This window comes from Agelaius tricolor, unplaced genomic scaffold, assembly GCF_023055355.1.
Source record: "Agelaius tricolor isolate 1412-34295 unplaced genomic scaffold, bAgeTri1.0.p SCAF_12, whole genome shotgun sequence".
Lineage (NCBI taxonomy): Eukaryota > Metazoa > Chordata > Aves > Passeriformes > Icteridae > Agelaius > Agelaius tricolor.
This window is the reverse complement of record NW_027269272.1, coordinates 15409578-15431554: the sequence shown is the minus strand read 5'-3', so window position 1 is coordinate 15431554 and position 21977 is coordinate 15409578. Positions and strand designations below refer to the sequence as shown.

General features: G+C 44.2%; 1 protein-coding gene across 1 annotated transcript in view; it reads left to right on the top strand.

Moving 5' to 3' along the window:
* Nucleotides 1-304: 304 nt before the first annotated feature.
* OSTN (osteocrin) overlaps nt 305-21977 on the top strand; it is a 56587-nt gene continuing 34914 nt past the window's right edge. Inside the window, exon 1 of the mRNA XM_071437773.1 lies at nt 305-494. Coding sequence (XP_071293874.1) covers nt 480-494 — 15 coding nt within the window. The 5' untranslated portion in view covers nt 305-479. The remainder of the gene's footprint in view (nt 495-21977) is intronic.

Below are 21977 nucleotides of genomic sequence, written 5' to 3'. Positions count from 1 at the left end.
AGTGGAGCCACGTCTGACAGCGAGCCAGTGCCACACTGGGAGCTTTCATGGAGATTGTGCTGCTGGCTCAATGGACCTGATAAAAGAGGCCCTTCAGGGCTGCAGCAAGATGGGGGAAGAGGAAAGTGGGATCCAGAAGTTGTCAGGAGGTCATGATTAATGGAAGCAGAGACAGACAAATTTAAATAAGCACCTTTGTGCTTGGCATCTCTTGGACTGTGATGAGCTCCTTTTCAATGGGTCAGATGTAATTGGAGCTCACCCCAACTGCCACCACCACGGTAACCAAGCACAAACAAACCCTTCTCAAAGCTGTCTTGAGTTTCTGATGGTTTTTCACTGGATGCTTCCCACTTTTGCTTATTTCTGGCCCCCATGTCTCAGTGTTAAAGTGGCATGAGATTTGCAGAGGAGAACACTGTGACAGTCTGTGTTACACCTGCAGAGCTTTTCATCTTTAAACCTCTATTCATACAGACATGGACCTGACATTGGTGAGTTTCATGCTAGATACAAAATAAAAAATTAGGCATGAATGTATTTTGTTAGGAGAAATTAATGAATGAGATATATGGGGATATTGCAATGAGTTTTGTCTTGTAGAATCAAGTGTTTGCAGAGCTCGAAACCCAAAAGGGGCCACCTTGCCTCTGACATCATATAGCTCTGTCAGTTCTCTTAGTTCTCTCTACACTGGGGTTCTGAATGAGGTTAAAATATCCTTTTCCAAGAGGCACCTGCCCTGATTTTGAAGTACTGGAGGACAGTGTCACTGTGTGAGGGGACAGTGCCATTGTGTGGGAAATGGTTCCAGTGTTTAACTGCTGGTGTTATTTGAAGTCTTCCCCTTCTTTCTATTGTGAGTAGTGGCTTCCAACTATTGAATGAAAGATCCTGTGTGTACCTGGAACTGGAAACATGTTCAGATGTGGCTGTTGGTCTCATGCTACTCTTCTCTTTTGCTGGACTGAACAGACAAAAAAGATGTTTCTCAGTCCAAATACACCACAAGTGTTGGACAAGACCAGGGAAAAGCTGGTTCCCTGTTCTGTAGTTTCAGTCCTCTATCTGAAATGTACAGCTATCAGCTCTTTTTAATTAAAAAAAAAAATAGCTTCAAGTCCTTAATTTTTTTGTGTGAACTGAAAACAATCAAATGGTGAACCTGCAAACCATGTTCCTGTGTCCTTTGCAGTTACGTTCTCATTTCTTATTCCAAGCATCTGTATGAATTTGATGGGAGTTTCTGCTGTGGGCAATCACAGCTGAACACTGAGCCAAGGATACAAGTGAAGTCCAGACATTTAAAATGTTATTTCAGAAGTCCTGTATAGTTAATGCACTAAAAGCCTAACAATCTTTTTATTTTTTTTTTTTTTTTTCAGTCAGGCTACTTCATACACACAGTATTTGGAGAAAATTTAAAGCAGGAAACAGTCAGGATTTGGCCGTGTCTGGTATTCTGAATGCATCTTGGTACAGACTTGATTTTCTCACTGGGTCTTTTAAAGTTGTTTTGTACTGTTTCTGGAATGCCAAACAACGATGTTGTAGCACTGTGGACATGCAGATCTGGACTCGGGCCCTGCAGACAGTTAAGGAAGGGCAATAATGCCACCTTATGTCCTGATTTGTCACTGCCGAGCCAAGTACTTGGTTCAAGTCAAACACATTCTGAGCAAGGAATGCTGTGTGCTGAGGCACCCCTGCTTTCTGGAGTTATTGCCACTAGACCAGACAGAATCTGAAATGACTGGTGTTTTGGAAGAGAATTGGCTCCTACTTCACATGAGTTTGGGAGCATGAAAGTGTGGAGAAAATAAAGATAATTTAGCCCCAAAGTGCTAACATCAAAACCTCTGAACATAATGCTGCAAGGTTTCAAACCTTTAAATATTTACATGAAATGCTATGCTTCCTGAGTTTTTAATTTACTACTAATTTAAAAGATTTTGATGATAAATGACACTAAAAGTGGAGCTGCATTGGAAATAGACATTTCCAGGCAGTAGGCTTCTATTTGCTTTTGACTGTTGCATGTTTTCTACAAAAATTTGAATTTTTTAGAAAATATAATTATCTGAAACTTAGCAGGACTGTATTTTATAAAAGTAGTTCCAGTAGTAGAAGCTAATTGAGCATCGATATGGCCAGATTCAAAATTAACATTTAATAAGGGTCTCTGATTATTTGTTTGTAGTCCCAGTCATTTGGAGATGGAAAAGTGTGGTTTGAAAATTAAAGAATACAGTGTTTTCACTGAGGTTCTAGTTGAGAATGATGTGGAGGGCAATCTGCTGGAAAACCATTACTATTTTCCTCACATGAAGGGAACATAGTTCTGCCAAGGGGGTGTTGCTGAAGTCATTGGCACTTACTGAAATAGGCAGAATTGAATATGATACTCTCAGAAAATAGGTGGGCAGATAAAGCTCCTTCAGGTATAAAGCAAGACTATTCTTCCCAATAAAGACTTTCTGCCCTTTGGTACAAATGTTTTCTCCATGTTATTCATTTTCTGTTGGGAAGTTGTTATGCTGCTCCAAACACAGGCCCAGTCAGGGAGTAAAAGGTTTAGAACATAATGCAATAAGCCAGTAGAAGTACAAAGAGCCTAATGCTTAGGGGTGCCAGAAGGCCATAGGTACAATTTTGCATGCATGGGGCTTGCAGAAAGTCTGAATTTGATAAAATTCTGTAAAAGTGTTGAGAGCAGGCATGTGATCACACTGGGTCATGGCAGAGGAACTTCTGCAAGGGTTGGTGACCTTCAGAAAGGAAAGGTGTTTCCTGTAAGGCAACAAGTTCAGTCTCACACGGGGACAGGTGTGTGCTTGCTGCACATGTTGACACACCTTTAGGAATTTGCCACTGTAGATCTTATTAAAAATAAGTTGGTGAACTCACAGCTTTAGTGATCAAGTGAATGTTGTTGCATGGGTCAGCTAAATGCCTCAAATGATTCTCTGGCATCAAGAATTTATACAGCACCCTTAATTCAGCAGAACTTCAGAGCAACCAAAGCTGTACTTCCAGTTACGGGTGCCTGCTCTTCTTTCTCTCTCCCTGTTTTCTGTGGCCAGCATGCCCGATATCCCACAGCCCATATGGTCCTTTTCTGCAGAAATGGGCATGCAATGAGTATTTAATTTCTCTCAGCCAAAGGAAAAAACCCCAAAAAGCAGCCACAACCCAGGTTTTGATCTTCCTGTTACTACAGCATGGATTTGTTTTCCTTCATACACGGATCGCATGGTGGGGGGTTGCCGTTGTCTAAGCAACTTCTTTGGGATGGAATCTTTCAGAAAGAAAGGAAAAGAATCCACTTACTCTCCTGCTTTTGTAATCTCATTCCAGGGTTTTGGCATCATCTCCCTGTGTATCTGTTGTGCAGATTAGAGAACATTTTACTCTGCCTTTGCTATCTTTATGCCCTTATGGGTTCCTTTGTAGGTAACACCTCCTCCTTGGATCAAGTTCATTTCATTTGCTTTCCTCCTGAACCCTTATCTCCTTGGTTAAATAGAGTGCTGAAATATTTGGCAGACTTTGAGCATCTTTAATTATCATTAGCAAATTGTTGAGAACACAGCAGACAATTGACAGTCTGGTCTTCAGAGTGCCATTAAAAGAGTTTAGAAAAGACTGTTTGTGTGCGTTGTACAAATTTGTTTGTTTTCCAGCCCTGAGAGTATAATGGAAATGTCCCAGCCAGACTTAGCTGTTGCTGTGGCACCAGTCAAAGCCTGGGACATAGGAGTGAGGCATTGTTGTTCTGGGTTACCCAGGACCTCTGGGTTACTGAGCAGAAGGCTTGCAGGGCAAAATGAAATTTCAGTGCAGACTGACTGCCCTGCCCATCCTCAGCTTGCTGGGCCATGTCTTCATACATGGCACTTGCAAGTGGATTGTGATGCCACTTGTATATAATGATGTCACTTAATGATATAAATTATTACTGTAAAAGGTGAATATCTCAAGTAGATAAATGTATAGAAAATATCAGTAAAATGCTTTAGTTAAGAATAAAACAGAAAACAGAAAAAAATTACAGTCTCTAACGTTGTCAAGTGAAGTTTGAGTTGGAGGTGACGAGTGCTCAGCCTGTTCTCTGATGTGCAGGAGGTTAGGACTGTTTAAGTGTTTATTTTGTCTAACATAAAAAAGAATTCTCATTTTACATGTGCAAGAATTCCTCTAAACTTTTGTTGTCACTAATGCCTTATGCTTGAGGAGTTTCCCAGGATAAACCTCTCCAGCACCAGAGTGTAGAGAGAATCCTTCATCCTTGTGGTGAAACAAAGGTCAGAAGGATGAGGCCAGAGGTCTTCTGGCTCAGTTTAAATTACTGTAGAAAGCTTTCTTGGTTATGTGTGTCCAACAGGAGAGATGCTGGAAACAGCCTTCACACTTTGCAGAAATTCATCTGGCTTTTCCCTTTTTGTTACCAATGTGTTTCTCACAATGAATTTGTCACTTCATTTTTGCAGTCACACATGAGTTTGAAATATTGAAGTGGAGCTTAACAAAATGTCTTAGATTTCTCACTTTCATCAAAATTCTGAGTGGTTGTATTTCAAATCAGTGATACTTTCTCTCAGGTTTCCTTGGCAATATGCAGACCTCTAGGAAACACAAATGTGCCAACTTCAAGCTTCTCAAGAAATCTGGTGGGTTTGATATGATTTCTCACACTGTTTTGCTGACAGATTCACAGTTATCATGGTTGTGTGGATATCACTGTCCAAGCTCTGCACAGGTGGATATTGTAGTGTAAGGTGGAATTAGGGGGTGTCTGGAGAGGGTTTCCAGCTGCTCTGTTTTGCTCAGCTGAGCTGCCCAGTATGTGTTGCCACAGCTCATCCTATGAGACAGCTTGGAAATGCAGGAGAGGTGGTTCTGATTTCCCCACCTGTGGAGTGTTAAGCACTGTTTTTAACAGAGAAGAGCTGAGAATTTTGCAGGCCCTGCAAACCACCAAGTGATCAGGTCCATCACTGCCTGATTTTCCAAATAACTCCTGAAAGACATTCTGTGTTAGAGATTGGAGTCTCCTTGCCAAAAGATGTAGGGGCTAAAGTTGGACTTGTGTTCAAGGGAAGACTGGAAAAGTGCAGAAAGGAGAAATCCAGCCAGGGTTACCAACCACTGAAAATGCCCCTCTGACTTGAGAAGTTCCTGGGCTGAAAATACTTGGAGAGTGGAGGAATTTAAGGGAGAAATATCATACATCTGTGAGCTTTGTCAGCTACTGAGGCCATTTTGGAGGCTGCTTATTTAGAGAGGGGCTCACTCTGGTCCAATGCAGCAAACGCTCGTTCTGTATAAAACTTCTATTAACATGATTTTCTCCTAGCCTTATATTCCAGTCTTAGTGAGTACTGAATTCTCAGATAATTTGGGTATGAATTATTTCCATCCAGAGCTGAGAGATGGAACACTTTGAAGCTGCAGACCACTGGGCACAGAAGGGAATCTAGATTTCTTGCAAAGATTATACTTCCTTTAAAAGTACTGTACTGCTGCAGAAAATAAAGCTTATACTTAGTGTTCCATGAGTTTTTCCCCCTTTCCTGTGTAGCTAGTGTGCTTTGGGCTCCAAGGGAAGTCCCTGTGTGAATGCTACAGAATAGGTTGACAAAGTTGCTGTCTGCAGCTCTGTGTGGCAGAAGGGCAGCAGGTAACAAATGCTGAGCATCCCTTTTATCCACTTTTCCAGCCTGATATTAGTTATTCCACTGTTAAACCAGATTTGAGTAGGATGTGTGAGTAGCTATTGCAGTGGCAGAGATGAGGGCACGTTTTCCCTCTGCTGACCTGCTGTGCAGGCAGGGACTCCAGCTGAAGATCTGAGCAGCTGCTGGTCTGTGTGTGCTTGCTGTCCCCTTGGAAACCACACTAAGGGATGGTAGAGTGGCTTGATGAGACAATAACAACACAGCTTAAAATATTCAGAGTTTTCAGTCATGTTATGGTTGACTTAGGCAGAGAAACTGTAACTGTCAAAGTAAGCTTCAGAGATGGGAAGAAGGTCAACCCAAACAGGTTGAGAAGTGAGTTTTTGTCCCTTCCTGCAGGTCTTTAGCCCCATTGCTGCAGCATGTTTTTGCCTACACCCTGGTGGAGCAGTGTCTCTTTTCACATGGCACTGCACGTGATGCAGTTCTTTGGTTCTTCCTCCTTTTGACCCCCTAATCAATTTTTTCCACTTTCATTTGGAAAGAAACAAAAGGTTTGGTGGGGAGAGAGAAGCAATTTCCTTTTAATTGCTTGTTTGTCCTTGTCTGTTCTCCCATCTTTTCAGATTTCTCAGAGCAGGGTTGGGAGTGTTTTGTCTCTCTTATTTTCTCTGGTACCGATGGAGAAGAATGACATTTTCTGCTTGGATAGAAACCAATCACTTCCCCAGACCCCCTTGAAAAACCTTAATTTGTTCAACTAGTCAGTATTCCATCTTCGTTAAGAAGTCCCAGACTGGAATTTGGATTTAATCCTTTGACTCACATTTTTCCTTCTCTCCTTTGCCTTCCACATTCCCACTACTTTCCAAAGTACTTTCCTCACCACATTTTTTGATTGCTGTGCACTCAAGTTACCCTTAGCTCAGGAGGGAAAAGGACAGAAAAATACTCCCAAAACAAAAGCAAATTTAAAAGCCCCTCACCAAAGTAAATAAATAAGTAGACAGAAAACAGGCTGCTAGTTCATTTTCTTCTGCCTTTCCCTTAAGGCATGAGGTAATGCCAAACTATTCAGTGTGTGATGCAACTGCCTGATGGACATTCAGCGAATCCCAGCAGTGGCAAAAACAGTTTACCCAAGTGCAAGTTGGCAGTGAGACCAAGTTCTCCAACAAGAGACTATTTAAAGCCACAATGTGATGCATTTTTAACATTTTTATCCAGCACAGGATTTAATTGCTCACTGACAAACCACCTAGACATTTGTGCCTGGGTGTTTGTGACTGGAATTGTTTGCTGTCTGTGGATTGTTTCAGAGCTGTTCAGGCATCAGCTGCAAGACTGATGCAGGAATGAGAATTTGTTCCCTTAGCACTTGCTGCCTGAGATGGATCAGGAAGGGTTTTTATGCTCTGGTCATGTCTGGCCTCTTCAATTTTTCTGCAGTTATTTCTTCCCAGCAACCTTTACCTTTCTGCCAGCTTGCACACCAAGGGTGGGGGTGGATGGCATAGGAAGGTGTCCTTGGCTGTATTGCACCTAGAAATGAGAACCTGTGGCAGGGAGAGGTGAAGTGTGTTGCTGAAGGATGTGGGGGTATCTGTGGTGTGTGGAATGAGGAATAGCCACAGCTCCTGCCTCAGGGCCACCAGGATGCCTGGCTGTGCAGGTGAGCTTTGCATCAGGGGCTCAGCTGGCCTGGCAGAGCTCTACAGCTCTCCCTCAGGCTGTGCCCCTATGGATTATGCTGCCAACACAGCCACTGTAGGCATTCGACCACAGCTCCTCTATATGCATACACCTTGGTATTCCAAGCCTGAAAGCAGTGTCACTTTATACAAGAAATGTGTTACATACACTCCCCATCAATGGAAAACTCAATCATTTGTGATCTTCAATCATTTGTGCATTTCTGTCTTTAATGCTCATCTGGTTCTTGAGGCTGATTTAACCTTATCAATTAAAACCCACTAAGAAGTTTTAATTTAAAAGTGCCTAAAAAATGCGTTGCATCAAAGTCAACTCATTGTCATATGGCACTCACAGGATTCACAAACTCTCCTGAGTTGTGGCCCTGTCTGCTGAATGTTTTCTTATTTTTTCCTTTTTTTTTGACATCTTTGGACGGAAGTAGCCTTGTGTAAGCCAGTGAAGGGTGCTGGAGTTGCCCACACAGCCCAGCAGCTTCATTTCATTAGAGCTACCCAGGCAGTTGAACCCTAGCAGTATCTTTTCAGAGCTGTCAGCAGTGAGCTGCTATTTTCTGAAATGAAAGCTGCAGAGTAAGCCATTTGTTTATCCATGTGGGCTGTGGGAATCACTTTGTTTTCTGAGGTCTCAGTTTCCCCTCTTGCTGAGGGGCAGCAGTGATGGTTGTGTCCTCCTTTGTGAAGCACTCAAAGGCTGCTGATCCTGGGCTCCCTGCAGGCAGGCACTGCCAGCTCCTAGGAGCTTGCTGCAGGTATTGATCATCTGAATATGTGGGAGACAGGAGGAGTAATTCCAGAAAGTAATTCCAGAAATTCCCACTCCCAGTAGCCTCCCTCCCATCACAGCACAACTTTGGGTATGCTTTGCTTAAGTATTAATTAATGAATGAGCCAATGCAGAAGCACTTAAATGATTGGTCTGGTTGGTTTGTTGAATCCCTTGGCCCTCCTAGGCTTTCTTATTCTTATTTTTTCCTTTTTTTTTTTTACCTTTTCAATCAAGGCAAGCTGTTAAATGTGGTGACTGTGACATTGCACAATATAGAGCCACCAGCTCCTGAGTTGGATCCTTTTGCTGCCCTTGCATGGGAAGTCACTGCAGAAACACTTTGCTGGGACATTGCACTTGATGCCATCCCACTGCATGGCAGGAGTCCAGGCCAGCACCCAGGAGTGAGTCCATGTATGAGATTAGTTTAATCCTCTCTCAGAATCCTGTGATGGGGAAGGGAAGGACAATGACCCAGTACCAGCATTTATTTTGTCCACAGGTTCAGCTTGAATAGGGAGGAGAAGGTGGTGGTGGTGAGGAAAGGAGAGGAAAAAAACCTTCCTGGAGTTCATTTGGTCTGGAGAGGTGCCAAGCCTGGGGGGGTGACTCACAAATGGGGAGTAAAGAAAAGGAGGGAAAGAAGAGTGGAATGATGATTAGAAATCACAAATGAAAGAATCTTGAAGAGGGGGGTGAAGAAAAAAAAACAACAAAAAAAAAACTTCTCTGCTTCTCTGAATATGTGTAGGGAGGAAAAAAAAATTCCTTGCCTTTTCTAAGAGTCCTATTCATTAGTAAATGCACTTGCCCTGCTGCCAGGGGAAGAGGAGCTCTCTGAACAACCTCCTTGGGAGGCACCTACTGGCTCAGCCTCGGTGAGAGAAAAATGCTGTGTCTGCTGAAGTTTCTCCTGCGTTCATGTTTCTTACAGGGCTCTTTGGTCTCTTATCTCCCACTCCAACCTCTCATCACCATGCATACATCTCTAGGCACCCCAGAGATCACTAAGGACAGCCCCTGCAATCTCCTTTGCACTGTGGAATCACAGGGGATTCTCTCTCCTGCCTCACCCCTCTGTATTGCTGCCAGTGTGGAGCTATTGCACACAGACCAGATGTGAAATCACCTGAAGGTACCATCCAAATGTAGGTGGGACTTCACATCCTGGATGCCTGGGTCGTTTGAATAACCCTCCCCCTGTGGTGTGTGCCTGGCCACGCTCAGCTGAGCTGCCCAGTGGGACAGGGACAGGCTGGGCTGGTGCCCCATGGCTCTGCCTCAGATATCTGAGCTCTTCCTTCTTCTGCAGAACCCCGGGATGTGAGCAAGCATCAAGGAAATAGGCAGAGGTGCCCCTGGGGGGAAGCAGTGGGGTGTAGGTGGAATCTGCAGCAGATTTTGGAGGCAGTTTAAGGGGCTGCTTTACAAAGGGGCTGTTTGTGGCTCTGCCTCTGCCACAGGAGCCTGTTTGAGGGCCAGGAGACATCTGCTCCAGTCTTGACTTTCTTATGGAGCAATTTGATGTGCATTTTACTCATGTTTCTGTTTTGCAGGACAGCTAAGGAATGTTCTGTACACAAGCCCCCATATACATCATGTGTAGTATTCTGGACTTCACTTTTCCTCTTTTCCATATCCTTCCAGCCATTTCTAGTCCTTTTAAAATACAAGAGCATTATGTATATCCTGCTCCCTCCTTTATGCAAAAACCAGCTTTTAGATGGACCGTCTTTCCCTGCCACTAGGAACACGGGCCGGCCGGGCCGCGTCCGTCTGTCCGTGCGCACGGAGCGCCGGCCGGGCCGCGTCCGTCTGTCCGTGCGCACGGAGCGCCGGCCGGGCCGCGTCCGTCTGTCCGTGCGCACGGAGCCCCTGCCGGGCCGTGTCCGTCTGTCCGTGCGCACAGAGCCCCATCTCGCGGCGCGGCGTGCGCGGGACACGCGGAGCGGAGCGCGGCCGGGCATTGCCGGGAGCCGGGGCCTTTCGGGGCCAGCGTTTTTGTCTTACGTGGCCTCAGGAGGGAATGATCCAGCCTGGCAGTCCTGGGGAAAGAGCTCCCTCCTCCAGCGAGCGGCTCCGGGGGCATGGAGTCTTTTTCACGGCGTCTGAACCCTCCCCGGCTTTATCCTGTTTTTCCCAGTAAGATACACAGTTTTCTTTGAAAGCATTTTGTGAGTAAAGATAGAAATTAATAGAAAATATATTATCTTAAAAAACTACTGGATAAAATACATCCTATTCCCTGGTCTGGAACCGCAGGGGAGCGCAGATCTCTATATGTGTTATGTGTGTATGGTTATTTTATTTTCTTTAAACCAGATGTGATGTTTAGACTGGAATTCAAATCCGGATCTGAATTTCCTCACGGATCAGGTTTCTTTTGTTCTGGGACCCCATTTTAATTTGTGGCCAGCTAGAGAGGCAGAAACACATATTTCCTGGAAGCAGCCTGTGTGATGCTGGATCATTAGGTATCAAGGGAAAGGACTGAAATGCCACATGTGAGTGCTGAGCAGGTACAGTTACAGTTGTGGAAAGCCTGTACTTTTTTATGAGTGCTGCAAAGAGTAATTGTTTAATCTAGTAGGGCAGAATAAGTGTATTTGGAAACTGGAAATGTAATTGATGAAGTCCCCGTTCCTGTGGTTCTCACCTCAATGTGCTGTCAGTCAAACATACTGCAAGCATTCATTTTTGCCTGTTCTTTTAAATTACTTTTGACTACTTTCTAACTCATCACCTGGGCTCCCTGAGGGTCTCAGAGCTGTGGGATAAGGTTTAGTGGGAGAGCTGTCTGATGGAAGAGAGAAGACTCCCCCAGCCCCTGCCACTCTCCCTTGCTGTGCTCCTTCTGGTGCCTGCTCTTCACTGGCAGCAGGGTCCCGTGTATTTCCAGCTAAGGGGAACGAGGACTGCAGGAGCCATGTAAATCCAAAGAGGTCATAGAGACTGTGCTGCCAGCAGACAATTTCAGGTGTCCTTGCCCATCAGGAGTCCCTGGGTCTCCACCCCTGGCTGATGGGACCATGTGCAGTAACACTTAACTGCAGCACACCCGAGTGTGACAACACGGGGCTCAGCTATCCTGGGTTTTCAATTACTGCACAGGAAGCTATTGGGAAGGAAATATTCCTGGAGCAGCCCATCAAGTCTAGAGTTTAATTCCTCTGTATATTTTTCTAAAGTGATCTCAGACTATAGCTCTGAAAAGTGGAAATCCAGGGGGTGAAATTTGCTGTGCAGTATAGAACATGTGAAAGGGGTGAAGAGAGAATTCCATTTGCCTTACACTGCTCCACTGCATGCTGAGAGCTGCCTGAGGTAAACACAGGTTTGAATTGTGCAACATCTCATTGGTACTCAAACCTGAATCACTGTTCTTGTAAATTTCTTGTGTAGGAAACACATTTTCAGGGATCCTTTTGCTTTACATTTACATAACTGCAAGACTGACTAATGCTAAAATATGAATCAGATTTTATCAGTTTTAAAACCCTTCCCAAATTATGTGCTTGGCTTGTCCTCATTTAGCATCCATATAATTGCTAAAGCAATATTCCAGTCAGTGAGGAATTACAGGAAGTGTGAAGCTGCAGGTTTGTTTTGGGAACCATTTGCAGAAGCAGCATTTATAGTCAGTGTAAAATTCTGCACAAAACCCAAACTGTGATTTAGTTCAAACATTGTTACTTTATCTATAAGAAGATGTACAATAATTATGATTAGCCAGCTCACCTGAGGGAAACTGAGGCAGGAGCGTGGATCCATTGTATTAAGGCTGAGCAACAGCCCTGTGGGAAAGACTCTGTGGTTTTAATACTGCAAGCAACATTTTACATTATTTAACTTATAAATACATCTAACTGGGGACTGGCTAAATATCCAACCTGTTTTCCTGCTGCCTTGTTAGACAGTCTGCTCCAGAGTGGGATGGTAGCTACAGCTGTGAGTGACTTGGCCTCTTCTCTGCATGGCAGTGGTCTACTGCAATGTGTGTCACCTCTCTCAGATTCAGTGGCACAAAGCATAATGCTTTCTTGGCATGCTAGGCATCTGCAGACCTCCTAATCTGTCATGGTAATAAAGACCTTGCCTGCATCCAGCTCTGGTGAATGATGGGGTTGGAGTGCTGGGACTGGCTGCAGATGCTTTGTTGCACGTTTAGAGATGAATGTGTAACACTGTAGTGTTGCAATCAGTGTCTTCTATTGCTGTAATTGTAGCCAGGTCATTGCAGTGACTTGCTCTAAACCTGACTTGAGTATTGTAAATGAAGGAAGTTATGTAAATGAAGTTTATTGAGGAAGTTCTTTGACTGAAGTTCTTTTGAGTGCATAAAACACAGAATTCTGGTTTTAGGGTTTTGGTATTATTTTAGTTGTTGTTTGATGGTTGTTTTTTGTTCAGTTGGGTTTTTTGAAACAGAGCCTTTCCTATGTGCTTAGCAAAATTCTGATGCTCGTTCAATGTTTATTTATCAAGCTGCTTGTGGTGTGATTTCTCTCACATTGGACTTTGCTCAGATTCCTGGCATTGGACTTTGCTCAGATTCCTGCCCTAACCAGCTTTAGAGGATGTTGCTGCTGTGGGGATGGCAACAGTACATTTGGTGTGTGTGCTTTACTAGACTCTGTCCCCGCTGATGCAGCCTCTCACATACCCAGCAGAAGGTTGTGTCACCCTGGTGGGACAGTGAGCTGTCTGTTGTAGATCACAGGGCAGAGCCAGCTGTGGGGTTGTGAAGGTTTCCTCGTGTGTCACAAGCTCTTGAGGGTGAATCCTGTCCAGGCAAACAATAGCAGGAGTTTTGCCGTTGATGTCAGCAGAGCAGGGATCCCACCCAGGGCCCCTAACGAGATGGGATGGACACAAACCAGGGCTCTCCAAAGAGCTGCTCTGTGTCCCATTGCTCACCTCCCAGCCAGCCCTTCTCCCTGCACAGCCTCAGGATATTCTGCAGCCTGTGTGTGCACAGAACACCCAGCTGGAACTGGAGATAATGGCAACACCTTGGCTCGGTGACATCCCTTCATGTGCAGGCTCCTGTACCCTGCAGAACCTCTGTGCCACGCTCTGTGGTTTTCCTGGTGCCCCTTTTGGGAAGCCCAGCTGCCAGCTCACGTTGGGGCAGTTTTTATATTCCTTCCTCTCTCACCACAACAAATGCTTAGATAACCAGCCCAGCTCTGCATCTTCCTTGCTGAAAACCACAAGGCTTTATTTGAAAAGCAGGTCACTGAGGAGTGGTTATAAGGGCTCAGATTGACTCTGAGAGGTTATAAAGCCCTTCCCAAAGCTCATTAAAAACCTGCTGCACAAAGGGAGTTGCAGCTCTTTGAGGAACCATCTCAGAACTGTCACAGAAAGGCAGCATAATGTGAACTGTCATGTATTATTTAGGCTTGTGTGTGATGGAGTAAGAGAAGATGTGGAAATGGGAAGGGGTGTTCAGCTAAGGCAAACCATGTCCCAGGCTTTTGGCTGTTAAGGGTGTTAAGTAGAGGTCATTTGAAGGCTGTTAGCCTGGGGGGAGCCTGTAGGCTACTGAAGAATAGCAGCATCTTGGTAATTTAAGAGAGTTTCAGTATCAATACATAAGAAGTGATCAGAAATAGGCTGATGTAATTCCTGGAGTCTTCCACTGTGTGGCTGGACTGGCTTCAGGAGAGCAGCATTCTTAAAAACTGGAAAACACCTAGAATTAATTAGTTAATTGTGGGAAGACTTCCAGCCTGTGTTGAATCTGCACACATAAGCACACACATATATTTTAGCAAATTTATTTTTCTGTTCTGTTTTTACATTTATGTAATTGATTTCAAATTTATTAGGGGTTGAAAAGCTGTCACTGGACAAGAAAAAAAATTCTTTGGTGCAGACAAATGACTGTCAGTTTGATTTAAAGCCTGTCATGAGTGAGTGTTTGCTCTCTACAGCTCCTATATAGGCAGGCAAACATAGAATTATGTGGTAGAGATACTAAATGTTTATTAGTTTTTCAGGGCTAACCACAAAGTGGAAATTAAAACCAGAAGTGGAATAAACTCTCGTTCTTGAGGCTTTCCCCTGACTAATGGAAGGAAATGTTTCTGGGCTGGTTGGTGATTCACTGTCCCAGCCTGTGAGCCGTGGTTGGAATCATCTGTTGGCCTGATCAGATCTGGCACTTCCTGCTTTCCTTACCACAGGGTGCCAACACAGAGGCATTATTTGCCCTTGTGCTCTGAGCTCTGCTTGCAGCTCCTTCCCATTTAAAGCTCTTTCAACATTTAAATTAAGAAGGACTTTAATATGTTAGAAAAATCTCTTTAGTCTGTTTTCTTACTGAACTGCCATGTCTAAGGCAAAAGCTATCAGGTAAAATATATTTTTTAAAAAACAAACAAACAAAAAAACAACAAAAACCAAGGCAGAGCTTTGACATATTTAAAGCAATCACAATCAACAGCTTCTTTGGCATCAACTCAGGAAATTGTTGTGACATGTTAGTGACTTACAGTGAAAAAATCCAGGTCTGAGAGAGAGGGTGATGAGATAAATGTATGCTTGTGATGGAAACAGACCTTGTTAACAGCATGTGGCATTTGTGTTCCCCGTGGATCACTGGTTTAGGATCAGAAGCTCTCCAGTGGGAAACACAACTGCAGTTTTTCAATGAACACCTGACAACGCTTAGTTTCGATGACTCTTTTTCTGGCTCTACTGCGTGCTGTGTGTTTTCTTTTGGGAACCTCACTTGGTCTCTCAGTGGTCCATTTCCCATAAAGCAGGGATCTCTGTCCTCTTTTATGAGCCTCTGGAAAGGTCTGGTGATGTTGGAGTGGATTCACCAGTGTGAATCACGTATGTGCAGATCGCTGTCCTGTGTGAGCTGCAATTCCCAGCAAAGGTTTCTTATGGAAAGGCAACAAAGCTCAGGTATGAGTTGGCCAAGAGGGGTCTGGGATCTGCAGCACTGAAAGTATCTGGATCAGCTCGACCTCCTAGGATTCCTCCTGGCCCTTGTTTAATCTTGGATGCTGTGAAACTGAGACAAAGAGTGATGAGCACAATGATGCCATGCCCTTGGGTTTTCCTGCCATAACCATGGAACAGTTCACAAATGGAATGTCTTGAAATACTGGGCTTTTTTCTTGTAAACTTAACCCAGCACAGGTTATTTATCATCATTAGTTTTTTATGGGTATTTGAGGCCTCTTTTAGTCTCTAGGGAAATCCACAGATTAAAGAGCTCTGTACTGCTGCAAACTTGTTCATAACCTGATACTAATGCCTACCTTTAATAACAGTAATGTCTGAAATCAAGGAAATGCAAACAGAAATTTTAGCCATTAGGGAAGAAATTGTTGATGAAAAGTTCATGACGTTCATTCAAGTTTTGGATAAAGATTCATCTTCATCCTCTTTTTAGTTTTCTCTAGTGTCCCCATCCTGACTGTGACAAAAAAATCAGACTCAGTGCAGAACTTCAGGTAGACTAAATTAAGTATTGCTGTAGTATCTGATTGATCCAGGAAATAATTCCTCTGGCCTCATCACTAGGTGGGCACAATATGAGAAAGTTGTAACTCAGCAAGACCCAAGAGAGCCTTCCATTGTCTAACTATTGTCACTTTGGACATGTCACATGGACATTCTTGTTCTTACTGTATTTTTTTTTTATGATCACATATTTTATCTCCAAAAACTAGTTTATAATTTCTGCTCAGCAGCTGTTACGAGGAGCTTGATGGAGTGTGTAATAATTTCATATTTTCTGCATCAGAGTCCCTATCTCAAGACATTAAATTACTATTCTGTCTTGGCATTACATTCTGAAGCCATGTCTGTCCTAATGCAAACTCTGGTAATGTGGATGAGGTCTCTACCACACAATCCATGGAAGTAAATAAATATGCCTTAAAAAAAAATTAAAGTTTGATTAAGAGCATGTTCTGAAATACTATCAGTATTGCCCTGTCTTTAGTTGTGTAAGTGTCAGGGCTGTTCTTGTTCCTTTCAGCTTTGGTACAATCAGTTCCTGTATGTTATCCAACAAATTTTAGGGGATTATAGGAAGTTTCACTATCAATAGGCAGCATCTGGATTTCTGACATTGACGTCTGCATGAAGTAGGATCTGTTCTGCAATTCAGGAGCATCATTATAATATTTATTTCACTATTTCACAAATATATGTCTGTTCATTTTCAGTAATTCTGCAGGGATATGCACTGTTTTCATTGTGTTTTTCAAGTTGCTGTGGTTACAAGGAGATACTCCACTTACTATTTTCCATGTGCCAGATCTGTGCCCTGGCTATTGGCCCAATTCTATGAGGTATTTAATACCTCCTGAAAGTGTCAGGGTGCTGTCAACTCATACATAAACCAAAAGTTACTGAGGGCATTTAGTCAGCCTTGCTGTCTGTTTGTGTGCTGCCAAACATGGAATATTACCAGTCTGATGCTCCTCTTTGGCTGCAAGTGTCAGCCTGAGCAGGAACAGCATGTGGGAGAAATCAGGTGGATTGACCTCTCTAACACGAGAAACAGAGGGAAATCAGCTTCCACCTTTACTATCTAGCAGTTCTTTGTTTCTCCAGTCCCATAACCCATATTGGATTTCTTTGGCAGAATACCTGAAAAGGGGAATTGTGTAGGAGCTCTCTGAGGATGGCCTTTTGTCCTTTGGTCCTAATATCATCTGCAGTAAGTGCCCTGGGCACTCAGTGTAAATTGGAGAGGGTGCTTGGCCAAGTCACCCCATCTCCTTTTGCTGCAGCTCCAGCTGAAGTTCTTTATCCCCTTTCTGCAGAGCTGCTGTTCACGTGCTTCCCCTGTCATGGGTCCTTTCTCAGCAGTGTGGGCTTTACTGACAGCAACTGTGGCTGGCAGAGCTTCTTGGGGGTTAAATTCTGCCATACCCAGGCACACAGAGAACTGTATCAACAGAGATATTTTCCACAGAAACCCACTCCAATTGCACTTCACCCTGCCAGGCACTCACTGCCCACTGCTGAGGGTAACAGTTGGCTGCAAGACCCCCCAGCTGTGCCTGTGATCAAGTCTCAAACCAAAGCAAGCTCTGCTGCTGCCTGCAGGATGTTATTGTGCCAGCAGTGCTGCTCCTTCCCAGCAAAGGCTGAGACTCAGACCACTCTGCACCCTACATTTGTGCATTTGCTGGGCTGGGCCAGAGCAAACTGAGAGCAAAACTGGAGGGTGCTGGGGCTAGCAGCTGCTGGGCATTCTACACTCCTTGTACTTTCTGCAAAGCCTGTGAAAACTTTTAGGTTCAGATTTCTGGAAAATTCCATATTGATGCCTATCCTTTTTTCCTGTGCACTGGGGCTGGGTTTCACTGGGAGCTCTTACACACTAAGTTCTTGGAACCCCTAAGGAATATGCATGAATAATGAGGTGTAGCAAACCCTTTAGAGTGGCACCAGACTCTTAATGGCCTCACTTAACTTCGGGGTGTGATGGAAGCATCTGACTTCTGACTAATGTAATTCACAGTTCTCTCAGTGCCTAACACAGAGCTCCATCTCAGGGTCTCACCCTTAGATATGTGTTTGGGAAATGAGCATTGTAAACCCAAATGTCACCAGAAATGGCAGAATTGTTTTCTTCCCATTCACTACTTACCTGTGCAGAACAGCTTCATGCTGCAAGGTGGAATAAACTCAGTTGTGTAAAACTCTACTATATTTCCCTTTCAAGAGATTGCATAAGTGCTTTGAGAACATGGCAAATCCTATAACAGGGAAATCTTGTCTTGCACAGAAATTGCCACACTGAGGTCCCCTCTAGTCCTATACACCACAGCCTGCAATACCTTTATTTCTGAAGTCCAGGAAACCCTGCAGTGGACAGCCATGGAATTAGTAATGTTCAGCTGAAAATGTATTTTTGGTGAGATGTTCATTTCTAAAAGTAGCCTTTCCAAGCTTTGTTATTGCAAATCTGCTATTAATCTTCATTAGTACAGATTCAGTGCTTTTGGGAGCTGTTTAAATGAATGATGCTTTTAAAACTCTTATGGTGGAGCAATTAGAGGAGTACTGGTTTTCTGATAAAAGGATACACCTGAATGCTATTTTTTTATTACTGGGGAGGCAGGGGAATCTGGGCTTGGTATTTGAGATTCTGGGAAACAGAGAGGCTTTCCATTCTGTTGTGCTTTGGGCTTCTTTTGTAACTATTGGGAAATCACTTGAATTTGGATGGATGCTCACATTGCTGTGACTTGACAAATTATTGCAGATCACTGAGTCATGATCACTGAATTGATGCAGGTGCTCAGCTCTCCCTTCGTGTAAGGTCTTGTGCCTGAGTGAATCTTCCTTTATTGCATGCTTTGGGTCTGGCAGACCTGCACTTGCAGAGAGCTGAGAGCCTTCATGGGGTGGCTCCTCCTGACTGGATGCTGCTTGGTGCCTTACTGGTGCCACTCTGCGTGAAAAGTGCCATAAATTCACACTTGCCTCAGCCTGTGGCTGGATCCAGGTGCAGGAGGGCCAGCCTGGACATAAGCCAAGGGTCTGCCCTGCATGGCTGGTGTTTCTCTGTGTGAATCAGTTAATTTTGTGAGTTGTAGCTGTGTGGGTGATCACAGAGCTTGGCCTTGGTGTGATCCACCTGTGCATTGGGAAAGGTCACATATCCACAGCAAAGAGGTTAATTGTGAGGAAAAGTGCAGAAAATATCAAGCTCAGAAAATGCTAATTGTACTTTAATATTGCTGTGTAGAATTCATCCCTTACCCATTGCTGGCTCACAGGCTAAGAAGCAGGCCACAATAATTTCTGGAGGAATTGGAATCAAAAGTAGAGTTCTGATTTGGTTGGTTTGTTGGTCCCCCCCCAGATTTTACAAAACTAAAACCCTGCTTTTCCACAGACAGTAACCAACACCAAGCACTGGCACACAATGATAATCTTAGTCAGAAATTGAGGTGAGTGCTTTAAAAAGAAAGTGTCAGCTGCTATGGAAGTGTAGAGCAGAGCCTGGATTTAAGAAAGAATTGGCTGTATTTTCATCTAGTCCAGTGTGTTTTATTGTCAGGCTCACTTGGAGGAAGCATTGGAAATGGAAACATCTGCAGTGCACAGTAGTAAAACTCTGCAAATTGTTTGAGCGCAGGCTGGCAGTGTTTGGGCAGTTCTGTAGGTGTGTCAGAGCAAGCAGCCTCCCGTGCAGTTTGTCACAGAGTGCCTGGGAAGGCCTGGCCAGAACAGCCCGGGCGAGCAGCGGGCGCTGCCCTGCGCCGCCTTTAAGGCGCCTTTGGCAGGAGAACCAGGAGATAGTGCAGGAATGCCCCGGGGCTGTCCTGCCAGCCTGGGGAAATAGGGGACCACAGAGCCACCCAGATCAGAGCTGACTGAGCTGCTAAGGTCCCTGAGGCTACAGCTGCAGGACAACTGCCCTGGAGCCTGGCAACTTGGCATCATATTTGGATTGTCTGCTGGGCTTCCTGCACACCTGTGTATTCTCACTGAGCAGCATGAAAGCGTTTTGGCAAGCACCACAGGTAAAAGTTCCCTCCTGTTACTAATATTCTTTTTCCTGCATTTTAATTTAATTTCCCCTATCATTCCTTCTTTTTCCACTGCACATTTTCCCTTGAAAGCTAAGATTGCATGAACGGATGGATATTTTTTCTCCCCAAGTGCATGTAGCCTTTTCTGCTGTTTGAAGAAATGAACATTTGGGTTGATGTGCACCTGCAATTCCCATTAATGTAGCAAAGGGAAACCAGTCCACTGGTGGAAGGAAATAAGCTCTGAACTCCCTTCCTCTGACAACAGATCTTGTGAGGAAAAGAAAAAGCCCCAGAAGATGGCAAAGAAATCTGCTTTTTATGCCTGGGCAGTTTGTAGGGTGTATGGCTGCTGGTGGAGCCTGCATGCCATCAGGAGCTTTTTTCTGGACAGGAATGCAGTGCAAACACCCACAATTTGCTTAAGTATTTAACTTGTACTGGTATCACCCAAAGATGTATGACCCAGATGGATGAGCTAAAAACTTCTGGAAATGAAACTGTGAATGTTTATATATTATACAAACTGAAGCTGTATAGGCTGTAGGAAAAGGAAAACTGAGGGGATGGGGTAACGGGAAGGAAGTGCCTTCTTGACTTTAGCTCTTTTGCTAAGTGGTAGAAGGTTAGCAAGCAACTTTTGCTGTGGTTGTTTATGTCCTGACCAGCCATGTAGGGCACTTTATATCTTACCCCAAAGTTGCATTTTAGGATTTCTGTTTGGATAGAAATATGTTGCATACCAGTGAAGAAGGCTAAAACAGGGAGGAGGCACAATTTTGTAGCTTAATAGTGCAATGCTGGGGTGTAGCTCTGGTCCCCCAATCCAGTAAAAATGAGTTAAATTGTCACAGAATCTGTACATGAAGAGCAAGTGGAAAATAAAAGTTTTAAACAGTTTAAGTCCAATGTTCCAGCCAAACTATTCTTAGCAAAGGGATTCAAGGTATTTATTAAGAATGCTTTTTGTGATGAAATAACTCCTCTGTTTTGTCCTGGCCTATCTGTTCTTTCCCAGTATACTTGGTTTTTGCCAGATAATTTGGACAAGCACAGATGTAGTGTGCTTCTACTTTGTTCATGTAAGCTGATCCTAGTTTGATGTCTGTGTCATATCCAGATGATGGAGTATTTTCCTCCTTTCTGAAAGGAGTGACTGAAGTGCTGTGAAACTGCTGGTAAAGCTGCAAAAGAAAGGTTTAATTTGGGTGAGGAATGAGACAAAGTCTCCACATAAGACCATGGGTTCCAGTGGTTTTGCATGCTGGGTGCTGTTAGTGGATTAAGTCCTGGGAAGTTGCTGGGGACAGCAGGAAGGATGTCCATGCTGTGCCATGCAATGTGTAGCTGAGCTTTGCCTTCCAGTAAGGCTTCCCCTTCCTGCTCTCTCAATGAGACTGAAAACCCACCTGGTGTTTAGGTACCTTGCTGGCTCAGGTTGCTACAGATAAAACCAGTGTATAGGACAAGGTTTTTCTTATCCAAAAGGTGGATCTATTTTGCTTTGGGTACTGCAGGAGCTGACTCATGAGGAAGAGACAAAAGAGTTCAGAAAGGAGATGGCACCAAACTGATTACAAAGTGGCCACAGAGAGTCTTTTGCAAGAATTGCAGGAAATGGGAATCTTCAGGCTCTCCACCTATGCTATTTCATCTCTTGTTCTGAGAGCATGAAGGCTGAATATTTCCCTTTAGTCCCTGGCAAGGCAGCTCATGTTGATGAGATTCTATGGAGGAGCTCATCTTCAGCCCCAGTTTGTCCCAAACAATTGTGATTGCTCCTTATTAGCATCTGTAATGTCCTTCTCCTGCTCTAGCCATCCCCTCAGACCTCTGCTGCTGACAATGCCTCAAGGTTATTGCATAACAGGGCTTTGTTCTCAGCTCTTCTCCATGGTGGGGGCTTGTGAGATCCAAAATTCTCTTCCAGCTCTCCCTTCTGTGTGCAGCTGGTACAGAGTGCTTCCTCTCTGCCAGCTGGAGCAGATCAACATCTTTTGCCTCACACCTTTATCTTTTCCAAAGGAGGGGTCCTGGTGCTTTGTGCTGGCACACAGCTGGGACTGAGTTCAAGGCAGTACTGCACATCTCCATGGTGGGCAGCAGCCTCAAGAACCAGCTTCTGCAGTGCTTACCCTCTTCTGTGCATAATTCCAGTCACACTTGCATGAGTGTCTTCTCCGTGTCAGGCACCCAGAGCATTTCACTTTGGTGTAGGAAGGTAACACAGTCTTTGTGAGTGATAGATAGGATGGCACATTTGTGTAGTTGGAATTTCAGCATCTCAACAGTT